At 34.7% G+C, this 13,410-nt stretch overlaps 2 protein-coding genes and 1 non-coding gene across 3 annotated transcripts; 1 reads left to right on the top strand and 2 right to left on the bottom strand.

Moving 5' to 3' along the window:
- Window positions 1-73, top strand: TRNAF-GAA (transfer RNA phenylalanine (anticodon GAA)). Its single transcript has one exon. It is a non-coding gene; the product is annotated as a tRNA-Phe (tRNA).
- A 920-nt stretch (window positions 74-993) lies between these two features.
- Window positions 994-7,112, bottom strand: LOC132165565 (polyadenylate-binding protein 2). Its single transcript, XM_059576186.1, has 6 exons — window positions 6,944-7,112; window positions 6,688-6,790; window positions 5,976-6,046; window positions 1,639-1,830; window positions 1,384-1,511; window positions 994-1,279 (listed from the first exon to the last, which is right to left on the bottom strand). Exons 1-6 carry the CDS (start codon window positions 7,064-7,066, stop codon window positions 1,231-1,233), a joined length of 666 nt encoding a protein of 221 aa, XP_059432169.1. The 5' UTR covers window positions 7,067-7,112; the 3' UTR covers window positions 994-1,230.
- A 1,408-nt stretch (window positions 7,113-8,520) lies between these two features.
- On the bottom strand, window positions 8,521-13,389 carry LOC132165874 (ABC transporter G family member 1-like). The gene is made up of 8 exons (XM_059576565.1): window positions 12,900-13,389; window positions 10,907-10,986; window positions 10,341-10,805; window positions 10,155-10,241; window positions 9,930-10,052; window positions 9,523-9,717; window positions 9,345-9,431; window positions 8,521-9,259 (listed from the first exon to the last, which is right to left on the bottom strand). The coding sequence occupies exons 1-8, from the start codon at window positions 13,387-13,389 to the stop codon at window positions 8,579-8,581; spliced, it is 2,208 nt and encodes a 735-aa protein (XP_059432548.1). The 3' UTR covers window positions 8,521-8,578.
- Between the last annotated feature and the right edge of the window lie 21 nt (window positions 13,390-13,410).

Here is a 13,410-nt window from a genome sequence, read left to right as displayed (position 1 = left end):
GCGGGGATAGCTCAGTTGGGAGAGCGTCAGACTGAAGATCTGAAGGTCACGTGTTCGATCCACGTTCACCGCATCTAAAATGAAAAATATTGTTTTGCCGTTTTCCTTTTTAAGAATTTGCACGGCCAGATAGGAAACCGGGACAAACAATCAAACTAATTCAATGGCTTGGGATCACGTTTAATGAGTCGAACCTTCTTCTTCCTGCGGCCTGGTTAGAAGAAAAAGAAAAGAAAAGAAAAGAAAAAGTACCGATAAAACTGTAACGTCAGAGAAAGATTGAGAGCTCCCAGAGACATGCAGGGGATCAATCTTTTTCTTTCTTTTCCTTTTTGACAGACTGACAACGGATAGAGAAGCAGCAAAAGTAAACGACACAAAAGAGGGGAGACAATTAAAAATTAAAATGATGTGTCGCCAACTTTTGAAAAAAAAAAAAAAAAAATTGAAATATTTAACATTTCTCATAAAAATAAATAAACTATCAGATTTTTATTTACAAAATATTTACAATAATGAAACAAAACGTGGTCATTTCATGCAATTACTAATATTCAAATAATAATATTATTGGGTTGATTCGGATTTGATTTCGAAAAAATCTAAAAGGCTTCCGAACTGATTTTATTCATAAACCCTGAAAACCTTCTGAAAACCTTCTAAAAACCAACTTGTCCAAGTTTGAAACCGACATAAATTTTCTCAAATTCAGCCTATACAACTGTTATTTGTCTCTTTAACATATAAGAAATACATAATTATTCAGTTAGAATGTGAAAAACACATAATTTTTGTATAAAACTATTTTAAAAATATGTGCCTTTTTACGTACTCAAGGGAAACTAGGTCGAAGAAATTTTTTTTAACTCAATTTGAAAGCCATTTCCGTCCGTAATTCAATTATTAAAAAAGCATAGACTTCTCATACTTACACAGCAGTGTTTGGATGAGTAAGTCATCACATAGAGAGCATGTTGTAACAAGAGAACAGAATATAGGCAACGCTGGCACCCCTTACGTTGAAACACTTCATAAAATTCTACCAACAAAATTCAACTTTCATCTTTGTCATACAGTAAATAACACAATAATAACAGAAATAATGCACAGTAAACATCTGCACTTTATGTTATCTAGAGATCATACGAAAATTAAAAATATAAAAAGAAAAGAAAAGAAAAAAAAGTCTACATCTGTCAAACATAATAGTCGAAAGATGCAAAGGAGCTCCTAGTAGTAAGGCATGAATCGCGCTGCCCTTCTGAACCTAGGAACCTTCCTGCAGCAGATTTGAAGTGGGGAAGGAAAGAAAGCAAGCAAGACCAATCAGCATATTTGGGATGGTACACAAAAATATAAGTGAGAGACTGTTGAGTGGCATACCCATATCCATAAGGAGAGTAGAAATAAGGAGGAACATATGGCCTCCTGAACCGGAACCCCATGTAAGGATTGAAACGCCTCGGCCGAAACTGCTTCATCCCAGGAACATTGGTCCTTTTAGGCAAAACCTGATACATATATCAAACAATCAAAAACTACAGATTGGAAACCAAAAGATCTCATGCCAATGAATGAGCTCTCAGAATCGTATTTACTTATGCATCGAGGCTCACATCAAAATCCAACACAAGTTACCTTCAATTGACGACCGTGTAATTCAGATTCAGTCAGAAGAAGAGCCTCTTGAACAGCTTCTGTCTCAACAAATTCCACATAAGCAAAACCTTTTGGCTGGCCAAATTTATCTGTCAGAATAGTCACCCTGTTTACTGTCCCACATGATTGGAAGTGTTGCTGCACTTCTTCAGGTGTGCATGCATAATCAACCTGCAAAACAACATCCAACCCAAGAATTTTCAAGCCAATTGAGTGAGACAAAGACACCATAAACCATACCCTTAAGAGTCAGAAAGTGGAAACAGATGCAAAACACAATTTTCCACAATGGAACAACATAATGAAACACCCACCAGACTAGGAGAGATCAGTGCATCAAGCACCCAATTAATGATTCTCATTTATGTTAAGATCACAAAATAAATTGTTGCATAATTTATCCTTTGTTTCTATTACCTCTTTATTTCTTTGGACAACAGTAATTTTAAATTCTTTTTAACAGCCTTTACCATATAATGATCATGCAAAAAGAAAGTTTTGTTTACAAGTATACACAAAAAAGAAGTTGATTGCTAATCAATTGATTTAAATAATTAGAAATCCAAAAGAAAGCATTAGACCACAAAGTTACATCCAAAATTATCGACAGAGATCGTCTAATTGATTTTTCAAAACTTTCATTGAACTTCCATATAGCAATAGCATCCAAAACTATCAGACTATTGCAAAGTGAAAAAAGTATTCACATCAAAGTTGAATGCAGTTTCAAGGAAAAAAGTTTTTCCAAGGGAACAAAAGAAACAATACATAAAGGAGCTAAAAGAGAATTTGAAGGTAAATCAAATTTATGACTAAGCAAACAAACATTGTGTAAAACCCCTGCATATCAAAAAGGAAAAAGAAAAAAGACCCGTAGGCAACTTATAGGGAAGACACAACAGGATCAAGTGATAATCTTAAATATCCACCATGTAGATGCTCAAATCAAAACCACACTGTAAGTAGAAAGCATAAGAATCATGGAAATTTGCTGCATAATACTTGGATCAACATTAAAAACTATCAAGATAGCTGGATCAAGTAATTCATTAGAGCAACTAACAGATATTAGTCAATAGAACATACTGTCCTTGTAGAGAAGAGAGTAGAAAAAGAGAGGGGGGGGGGGGGAGCGAGAGAGAGAGAGAGAGGCCATACGATGTAAGTTACATTTTTACCATTAAAAAAGCAATGCAACAAAAACACAGTAGATGAAACTGTAGTCATCAATGATGCATAGATTGTTCATATAAGATATCATTTGGTGTAAAATTTCCTTAAGTTGCCCTAGAAAAGACTCTTACAATTTCATTTTTTTTTTTCCATGTTTCTTACTGCGTACTTGACTGAACCAAGGAAGAAACTGCATTTTTTAAACAGAACATAAAATTTTATCCTTTTTATATACCTTCAACCTACTTATTGTACTGATATAGGTAGTACTAGAAGCAACCTGTCATATCAATTCGAAATCGAACTTGGCCAAGTTAATATAATTGACAGCATGATCAAGCTATCAACTCATTAGATATGAGACACTGACTACAAAATCACTTTGATAAATATTTGAATAACCAGCTCTAGGAAAGTAAGGGAGCTATCTTTGAAAAGTAGAGATGCTCTAGTCTCCGATAATCTTAGTAAACCATGAAAGAGTTTGCAAATATTCAGAGAATTTGAAGAAACATCATATGTGCATTAAAAAAAAAAAAAAAAAAAAGAAAGTAAAATCATATCGTCATTTTTCATTCAGATGAAAAAAATTATGCAAATAAGGCCACAGGGAAGCAGCAATCTTATACCCCTCACGCCATCTTCAAATGACACATTTTTGAGGCACCACAGACCAATGCCAGCAGCAGTAAGGCTCTGCAACCAAGATTGCATGCCAGTGAGTTGCCTTCACTCTTCCAAAGAATGTGTCCCCTTGTGTTTTGAAGTTGAAGCGTCTTTAATTCATCATATACTTTCTCCCATTCCAGCCTTCCCATGGAAAAGATCAAATATTTCCACTCCATTTCTTCCTTTCTACATGGACTTGGTTCAATATAGAACCTTCACTCGTATTGTTTTTATACTTCACCTTTTCTTTTCTTTTTCTTTCTTTCTTTTCATTCTTTTTTCTTGCCAGATTTTTTTTTTCCCCTTCCTTCAACATGTTTTTCTATTCTTTCTTTCTTTCTTTTTCTTTTTCTTTTTCTTTTTCTTTTTCTTTTTTTTCTTTTTTTTCTTTTTCAGTTTTTGAGAATTTTTTCAACTTTTATTTTTTTTTTGGTATTTTCTTATGTATTTTGAAACATTCATGAGACAATCAGCCTCCCTTCTAATGCAAGCTAAATAACACCAGAATAACTTTGGCACACCCACAAAATACGGTGAAACCATCCAGCTAAAATATAGTGAAACCATCCTGCGATCATAGCGAGACATAAGTCAAACCATGTCTCTGAAGTAGAGAAGTATCCACATCCACACCAAAAACAAAATAAAATTAGAGGTTCAAATATTAACACAGTATCAGAAAGCAAAAGATAAAATCAAGGTTTTAAGGAATGAGAAATGCAATATGTTCTAAGGTTCAATTATAAACTTCTACTTTAACAAACCATATCCTAGACTTTCATATCTTAACTGACGATAGAAGTTTTAATCATAAACAAGGTCTTCTAAGACTCAATAAATCCATTTAGTATAGCTTGAGAACACCTACTTCATAAAAGTTGTCTATACAAGCATATGGGAAGGGGTTCACATTGGCAATCACAAAAGACCATTATCCAAATGTTGGTCCCACAAAAGTAAAGTTCAAGGGGGAGAGTTCTTAATACAGGCCAATCCTTCAGCATTTCCTGATGATGAAGTTGTAGGACACTTGAGCTTGATAGTCAAAGACTTTCACCATTGCAACACTAAATAGCTCCTCCAATGCAGATCATTAATATTAATAATTTGTTTAGTAACAGAGAATCCATTATAGGTTATGTTTGTTGTTCTATTGGTAAACTAAAAAACTAATATATGCGACGCAGTCAGATTGGACTCTTCGAACATGATCCCATACTCAAAATATGCTAGTCCAAAAACAACTTCAATCCAAACCAACACAGCCCTTTTCATTTTTTTTTTTTGGGTAAATGCAAATCCTAAAATCTTATAGGAGCAACAGTAGTAAAGGATTTCCTCCAAATCATGAGTAAGATATACTTCTCCTGGGTGATAGACAGATGCCAAGAAGAAACTTAAGAGCCATAAACAACCCAGGAAACCATGCTGCATCTAAGAATATAATGATACTCATTTTTTTTGGATAAGTAATTATATTACATTTACCATGCAAATAAGCTGTTTATGCTGGCATAAAGTAACTCCAACCAATAAGTGACCAATTTAGATAAATAAAAGCAACTAACATATTTCTACCATGTATCATAGGTGTTGGGAGATAAAGCGGTTATAGAGTTTTTAACAAGAGTACATTAATATACATAATTGAATACAACTCTAGCCCAAAAGCCTAAACTAATAGGCTAAGGTTCACTTAGGTATATTAAGCACTATTTTCTTATATATTTTCTCAATGTGGAACACAACACTCACAAATGCACTCACAACAATCTCCCCCTCACTTATGAGTCTCTTCACATTGACCCAACTCCCCCTCACTTGTGAGTCTTTTTACATTTCCCAGAATGTCTCACGTCAAGAGTTGCAGATGGAGACACAACTCTAAACCTGACGCGTCCAAACACCCGTCTATAGAGTTTTTACCAAGAGTACAATAATATACATAATTGAACACAACTCTAGCCCAAAAGCCTAAGCTAATGGGCTAAGGTACACTAAGGTATATTAAGCACTCTTTTCTTATATATTTTCTCAATGTGGGACTCAACACTCACAAGTGCACTTACAACAATAGGTCACTTATGCACAAATCTCAATTGTGATACATTCGGTTTCTACGATTGGTTACAGGCATATCGACACATACATTAACGTTTGGGAGCAAGTGAATAAGCATTTTTATTAAAAGGTTTCACAAGATAATGACAGCAATAACAATCATAATAACAACAATAAAAAATAAAATGAGATAAAACTTAACCATTATAAAACTATACAGATGTTTCCTTGAAGGCGATTCCAGAATAAGTATTTGAAGTTGCAGAGGAGAAAAACCAAGGTCCAAGATAACGCATCATGCAACCACACAAGATCCTTGCAGATACTACAACTATGATCTAACTGGCATATGTAAATGCATAGGATATTTGAGAAGGCCAAGAGTCAAATAAAAAGAAAAATTTGTTTCTCACATTGCCAACAAACACTGATCGTGCGTCTGTCTCCTCCCTGTTTGCTTGAGAAGCAGCTGTGCTAGCAGGGTCTGCGCAAAATCAGGCACATAACCACGTAAGTTCAAAACATCAAAGGAGAAAACAGAAGAAAGAAAATTATACAAATAGCATCACATAATAATAAACAAAACTATCGTAACAACATTAGAACCTAACCACTGATATAAATCTATCTTAAGCACCAATATATGTTCATGCTCCAAGATGCACACTAATATCTTATCTTGACAACAATAGAACATGGTACCGCATAGGATCAGCTTCAAAAATTGAAACATTTAGGCCGTGCTCACTCTAACTACACCTAGATAACACTAGATCACCACCTACATAGTAATCAAGCGCAAAAAAAAAAAAAAAAAAAAAATTGTACTTAAGAATCTCACTTACCACAGCTCATCAATCTTAAACCTAAACAGCTTAAAAAGAAAATTTTCAAGATATAGCTCAATCTCAAACATTGCCACCAATATACAACGCCACTAATATAAATCATCGGAATTCAAGTAAAGAAAGAAACAGATTAAATTTCAAATCTCGAATTAATTATTCAAGTATATATCTTACTTGCTCATATATTCCTACCGTTTCTCTGCAAACAACCATAGAAAAAACCAAAAACTAGATCCGAATCTCGGGAAAGGAAAACTGCAAAGAAAGAGATTCGAACCTTGAACCGCACCCATCTCCTTCTCGACCTTGGCCTGCATTTCGCGGAGAGCGGCGGCTTCCTCCTCCATCTCCTTCAACCGCTTCTTCATCTCGTCCAGCTCCTGCACCATCACACACACACATACATCGTATAATCGAATAACTTAATGTTCTGACGACTTTGATGCACCGATAGTCGAACCAATCGCTAGGATTTTTCGATAAAATCCAGAACTAGGCAACAGAAAATCGGAAACAAAAGAAAGGGAGGAGACCTTGACGGCGTCGTCGTCGGCGGCGGACATGTCGACGTCGGCGTGGTGAGAGTCCATGTCTCCCTCCATCTCTCCCTCGTCTGGGATTTCTCCTCCGTACACCTCGTGCTCCTCTTCGTCCATATCTCTCTTTCTCTCTCTCTCAAGGTTTCTAGAAAAATACGGCACCTTGTTTCTTACTGGTTATGTATACAGACACGGGCGTTATCATACATCCAAAAGGATTTGGGCTTCGGAACAAATTGGTGGAAACGACGTCGTTCTTTTCTAAGTGCAAACCAACTCTCTTTGGTTTTAGAGTATTCATATCCAATTTAGCAAATTTACTCTCAATTTTAGTTAAAAAAATAAATAATAAATAATAATTCCATTTATATTTATTTTAACTATCAATTTTTTCAAAGCACATATATTCGGCTCTCTATTTCAACTGCCACTTTTATTATTCCATTTAAATATTATTTTTTTTAAAAATTAATTTAATTTTTATTTATTCTTTATTGAGATGAGAAAGAATTTATATATATATATATATATATATATATATATAAACCTTTGTTCTTACATTTGGTGAATGAACAATGCTCATTCACCAAATGTTTCTCCAAATTGTTAAGTTGGATACAACTCCATTTGCTTACATTTTAGCATCTTGTCGAACCAAATGAGAATGCTCTTACCATTTCGGACTAAATTCTTGGTAATTTTAAGTGTTTTATCTATAAATTTTCTTAAATTTTAATTATAAGTTTTCATATAAGCAATATCAATTTTAAATACGTTAAAATGTGGTAAATACTAAGATCGAGTTGATACAAGTGATAAATATTGATACATAACATCTCAATATTTATATGAAATAATGTGTTATTATTACATGATAAATTTTGCAATTAAATTGGATAATTTTCGAATTATATGAAATAATATGTTGTTATTACATGATACATTTGCAATTAAAATGGATATTTAATTTAGTATGCATAAAATATTGTGTTTTTATTAGATGGTATATATGAGCCCATAAATTTCATATATGTTTTATGTTATGTTTTTATATACGAAATTGATATGTTGTGTAAAAATTGAAAAAGAAAAACTACGATAGCTTAATGTATAGTATGAGACAAAGATCATACATGATCACACATAGCATAAAATGTTTAAGAAAAATGATAATGAAATGCATGTATGAGCACATATCATATATATGTTATAATTATAGGGGTTAATCCCTACGGCATTTAAGAAAGCCGATGACATCGGTTCCGTGTGATAAATAAGAATATAGATGATATAGTACGGGAGAATCATGCAATATATGCATTATTCACTCAATACATTTTTTTTAAGCAAATAAGGTAAATGCTATAAAGGAGGTTGATCTCATTCTTTATTCAAATAAAAGAGAGAATGAGAAACCAGTTGAAAATGCTTCCGAACACAAGGTTGGAAGCAGTCTATCTAATTACACACTGAGCATAATAAAATGCACTACAAATAAAGCAAATAACAAAGGAAATACAACTTGAATACATATATATTATTCACTTTAAGACCATTGTATTATGCACTTATATTGCTGCACTAGGTAGATTCAAATTTCAAAGTAGGAAATTAAACAAAACACCACATCTATGCTTCATGTGAAAGTGTGAATGAAGAGTTGTCGATGCTCTGTTGTGAATACTTGGGAGGCCGAGCTCCAAGAGCTTTAAAAATGGGATTAACCTTTTCGACAGTCTTAATAATTCCCCAAAACATGAGCCTATATAAAACCACCATTCCAAACAAAACAGCAAGATCAATCCACTTGGAGTAGCCCATCTCCACCTCCCAAGTATTTCTCAAGATATAGTCACCGGTGATGGTAGCAGGCCCTCCGGCTTGGATATTAGGGAAAGTTAATCCTTCGAACTCATTCTTGTAGAATCCTTGGTTTACATACTTATGGAACGCAATGTAGTACATTGGGTATCTCCAAAAAGGCTTAGGAAGATCATCCGGCAGCCGGAAGAAACCTCCATTCAACATCATCACACCTTGTATTCCGGCACCGGTAATGATACCCATGAGAAAATCTGGCACTATGCTCGCAACAATCATCATTAGGCTTTCGACCAACATCATGCACACAAAGAGTAGCAATGCGAAGCAGGCGAAGTGTTCGATGCTCTTTTGAAGGCCTACAAGGTAGTAAGCCAGAGCTCCAGGAGCTAAAGAGATGATGAGCAAGTAAGGAATAGAAGAAAATGTGTTTCCAATCACAAACGCGCCAACGCCATAGTGCCCATTTAATCTTTCTCGCCCAAATATCTGATAAAGTTGAAGAATTAAGGGTCAAATTTATAAGCACATCCAATAGTTATAAATTCGAGATTTAAGTAACAAAATGACTAACCTTCATGTCCTCTACAAAAGAAGGGAATCCGCCAATTGCCATGAAAGTGAGAAAGGCCGCAACAAACATCAGCATTGAACCTCTAGCCTAGAAATTTACAAGTATATGATGTTCAAGATGTGCTGGATTGTCGTTTTCAAAATAATTAAATGGACATTTCATATCATTAATTAGTTACCTGGATTGAGCCATAAGTAAAGCCAATGTCATGGTAAATAGTCCCAACACATAAACACAGTGCAATATAGACTGCAAGGCGAAGCCAGTAATAGCCTAGATCACGATACATGTTTACAAAAGATCTCCTAGTCAGAACTAGGCATTGTGTAATGAAGCTTGCTTGGCTTCCCTTCTTCTCCAAAGTTCCTTGTTTCTATATAACACAGAAGCTATCCTCATTATTACTATTCTTTAATCATAATCCACTTATACAACTACTTCTCAATTTTTTATTTTTTTTTACAAGTTATTGTTGATCCGAAAACTAACTTTTACTATTATGTCATTACAGTTATATAATATTTGTATAACAGTCTACTAAATAATATTATTTTATCATTAATCACTACAAAGTTGTATATATACCTGGTGGCATATCTTATATAAGACCTGCTGAACTTGCTGGAGTGTCTCAGATGACTTGTATGACTTGACGAGGATATTTATGACTTCCTCAGTGCTTGTGCCGTCACGCCCTATTTCGATATCCTATTGTAGATCAACCAAGTGGCTCAAGTGAATTCTTCCTTGATGATTGCTTTCAAGAATAGGGGAAGATAACGAGAAAATTAAGTATATATATATACTTACTGCATCGAAGTCCTTGTTGATAGTTCTAAGGTAGTGATCAGATGGGTTTCTCAGAGTTGGGCATGGGAAGCCTTTTGAACCAAAAAACTGCATAAAAAACATATATATTTACAATTAATAAATTTTGTTTGATGCTAACTACACTGAAGAATTTTATAACATGCAATGTAAAAGAAATTGTTGTACCTCTTCTGCCATTGAAACAGGGCCAAAATAGACAGTCATGCCAGTGGAAAGGAGGCAGAGATTGCTGAAGAGCTCAAAAACTTCACTGCTCGGTTGATGGATTGATGCGATAACAGTCCTTCCATCTTGGCGAGCAAGCTTAGTGATGCGGCTCATGACATGGAAAGATGCTGCACTGTCCAGCCCACTTGTAGGCTCGTCGAGGAAAAGCAGCTTTGGGCGTGTCAAGATTTCAATGCAAATGCTAACCCTCCTCTTTTGCCCACCGCTCAGCCCTTTTACACTCCAGCCTCCAATTCTTGTATCCATGGAATCTTGCAAACCCATCTCCCTTATCGTCATCTCCGCCCTTTCCTTCTTCTCGGATCTTGACATTGAGTCCGGCAGTTGGAGCTGTGCCGAGTAGTATACAGTTTCCCTTACTGTTAGTGTTGTCATTAAGGTGTCATCCTGAGTTACATACGCCTATTTCATGCAAAATATAAGAGAAATTTTTATCTGTTAACGTTTCGATGGATCAACCACATTATATATTTACGCAAACATACATGACCCTTTTTTCATACCGAAGTTCCAAAAGCAAGTGTTTCTTTGCGTCCATTAACCAAAATCTCCCCAGTCTGCTGCGTATTTGAACTTAACCTCCCTGCAATAAGTTGATCATCAGTAGCTTCCATATTCCAATCTATGGCTTTATTAATTTGTTATGCTTTTTATTTTATTTTTCTTTGACAAGGTTTTTGGTGGGAAAACAGCTGCTACGTGAACTGTTTAATGTAACAGTAAAAATTAATATTAAATTTTAAAATTTTAAATTCAATGCTTAAGACTGCACTGCACGTACGTATCATTTCTCTACTCCAATTTAAATTTATTTATTTTTTTCCAACCCCAAATCGCAGTTAAGCAACGCAGTCAAGCCACATGTGCATAAGCACCACCATCTTCACCTACATATCTGCTAGCTCCTCCTCTCTCTGTTATTTCTTTTGCCGTCAAAATTCATATCTTTGGCTCCATTTCTGTGCAAATAAATGAACTCGATCTGAACTCTGAGAGTTGGATTGTTCGAATAATTAAGCCTCGACATTCCCATTTGCTTTTCTCAATTGGGTATCTCCAAATTTTCCACCTTTTGGATTTTTCTATCTTTATAATTTGTTATCTAATCTTCTTTGGCCTTGGTTCTTTATTATTAATGTTAGTTTATTTAAGTTGATTCTTTTTGGGTTGTTACAGATCTGGTCAACACAGGAAAGAGATCGAGTGTTCGAGTGTTTCAGATCATGTTAACTAATTAGTTTTTTTGTGGGGCAAATAATAATTTAACAATATCCAAAATATCTTATTCTTAATGTCTTTGTATTAGCACTCATATAATCATTTTTATTTATCTTTTAAATTAATTTGAGTGTGATGGTTTGAATTAGATAATTGTATTTTGTAAGTGTAACAAGAAAAATAAAAGCGACTTTCGACCCTTAATATTAAATACAAATCACATCCCAAATGTGAGAGAGAGATAGATAGACGTTTACATGATAAAAGACAAAACAAAATTAATGCAAATTAACATGGACGATGGATTGCTCAGGAATTAATATAAAAAACGCAACATGCCAACATGGATCCATATATACAGCTGACCATGTTACAATTAATAAAGTTGGCGGCGAAGAGAAGGAATTTAGGGCAAGAAAAAGTATTATTTTGAATTTTCTAAGTTTGAAATAATTTTTTTAATATGTGTGATGTCTGATGCTTCTCTTGATATGCAAGATAAAAAATATGTAGGTCTTACATATTTTTTTAATAATATATATATATATATATATACTCCTGCCATTATTACAGCCATGCCAGTATCAATTATCAAAGAAAAAAAAAATTCTCTTCCCAATATGGATTGGATCAGGATCTATTCAAATTCTTATAGGAAATTTCAATTTCTGAAATTTTAGATTTAGGTCGTTCATTTTTATCTAATAGTCATTGTTCTGCCACGTGTCTCACTAACTAATAAAATAATAAATATTTATTATTTTATTAATAATGAAACATGTGACAAAATAATGAATAAAAAATGTTTGTCATAGTAACATTTTTGGTTAGTGTATACGGCACAACTTAATGTTTGACCAGCCAAAATCATGGCGTTTCCTATTATTGGGGCATACAAGCACGTCAATAAATTTTTTTTTCTTCTGTTTTTTTTTTTCTATAAGTTTCTACAAATATTGTTCTTCTTCTATTCAAATGTTTCTAATTATGTAGTAAAAATGACATGAAAAGTCGATTTTAGCTGGCCAAATAATAAGATTAGAGATCGATCATGAATTAATTCCTCCCTCCATGCACGAAGGATAAGAATGAAAGGATTTTTCAAAGATTCAAGAACTTTGTAAGTGAAATTGCTAAAGGATTATGGTTTTTTTTTTTTTTTTTTTTTTGTTTCTACGTAAATATTATTTTTTGAAAAAGTAAAAAATATCAGACAAAAACTAAAAAAAAAAAAAAAAAAAAAAAAACCTAAGCATTTTTCTATTCATATTATTGTACCTGCCAAAGAATCGAGAAGAGTAGATTTGCCAGAGCCAGAAGGACCCATGATGGCCAGCACCTCTCCGGGTTGAGCGTACCCAGTGAGTCCCTGAAGGATCGGCAAGCGCCGTCGTTTCCCATCATCCACCGTAACCCACAGCTCCTTCCACGTCAAGAAAACGCCCTCCCTCTTCGACACTGAACCAGCACGAACGTAATTTTCTCTTTGCTCCCCCAACGATTCTGCAACAACTTCGGAACCAAACCTCAGAGGCGGCGCGGATTCAGCAACGTTAAACGGGAAAATGCTGTCGGCAGTAGAGGACAAGCTGCCATCTGCTTCTACTTCTTCAGAAGCTAAGCTTCGCCTTTGCATCTCTAAATCGACAACTCCTGCGCTTGTCACCGCCTGAGAAAGAAGCGATCTTGTCGGGCTTGCCTTCGGTGTCCATCTAAGGACTCCAGTTGAGGGCTTTTCGCTGCTGCCTTTGGCGTCCGTCTCATCCATGCTGGTTTGTTGGTGTAGACA

Source organism: Corylus avellana, chromosome ca11 (genome assembly GCF_901000735.1).
Source record: "Corylus avellana chromosome ca11, CavTom2PMs-1.0".
NCBI lineage: Eukaryota > Viridiplantae > Streptophyta > Magnoliopsida > Fagales > Betulaceae > Corylus > Corylus avellana.
This window is presented reverse-complemented; position numbering and strand designations above follow the sequence as displayed.

Bases quoted from the DNA above. Each gene is read 5' to 3' on its own strand.
- LOC132165565 (XM_059576186.1), bottom strand. From the start codon at position 7,066: ATGGACGAAGAGGAGCACGAGGTGTACGGAGGAGAAATCCCAGACGAG. The intron at 6,047-6,687 runs GTTCGAATCTCT...GATTTTGCGCAG, and splicing joins GGAGATGGGTGCGGTTCAAG to ACCCTGCTAGCACAGCTGCT. The intron at 1,280-1,383 runs GTATGCCACTCA...AATCTGCTGCAG, and splicing joins TACTCTCCTTATGGATATGG to GAAGGTTCCTAGGTTCAGAA.
- LOC132165874 (XM_059576565.1), bottom strand. From the start codon at position 13,389: ATGGATGAGACGGACGCCAAAGGCAGCAGCGAAAAGCCCTCAACTGGA. The intron at 10,987-12,899 runs GTACAATAATAT...AACTTATTGCAG, and splicing joins TCTTCTCGATTCTTTGGCAG to GGAGGTTAAGTTCAAATACG. The intron at 9,432-9,522 runs GTAACTAATTAA...GTAAATTTCTAG, and splicing joins TTACTTATGGCTCAATCCAG to GCTAGAGGTTCAATGCTGAT.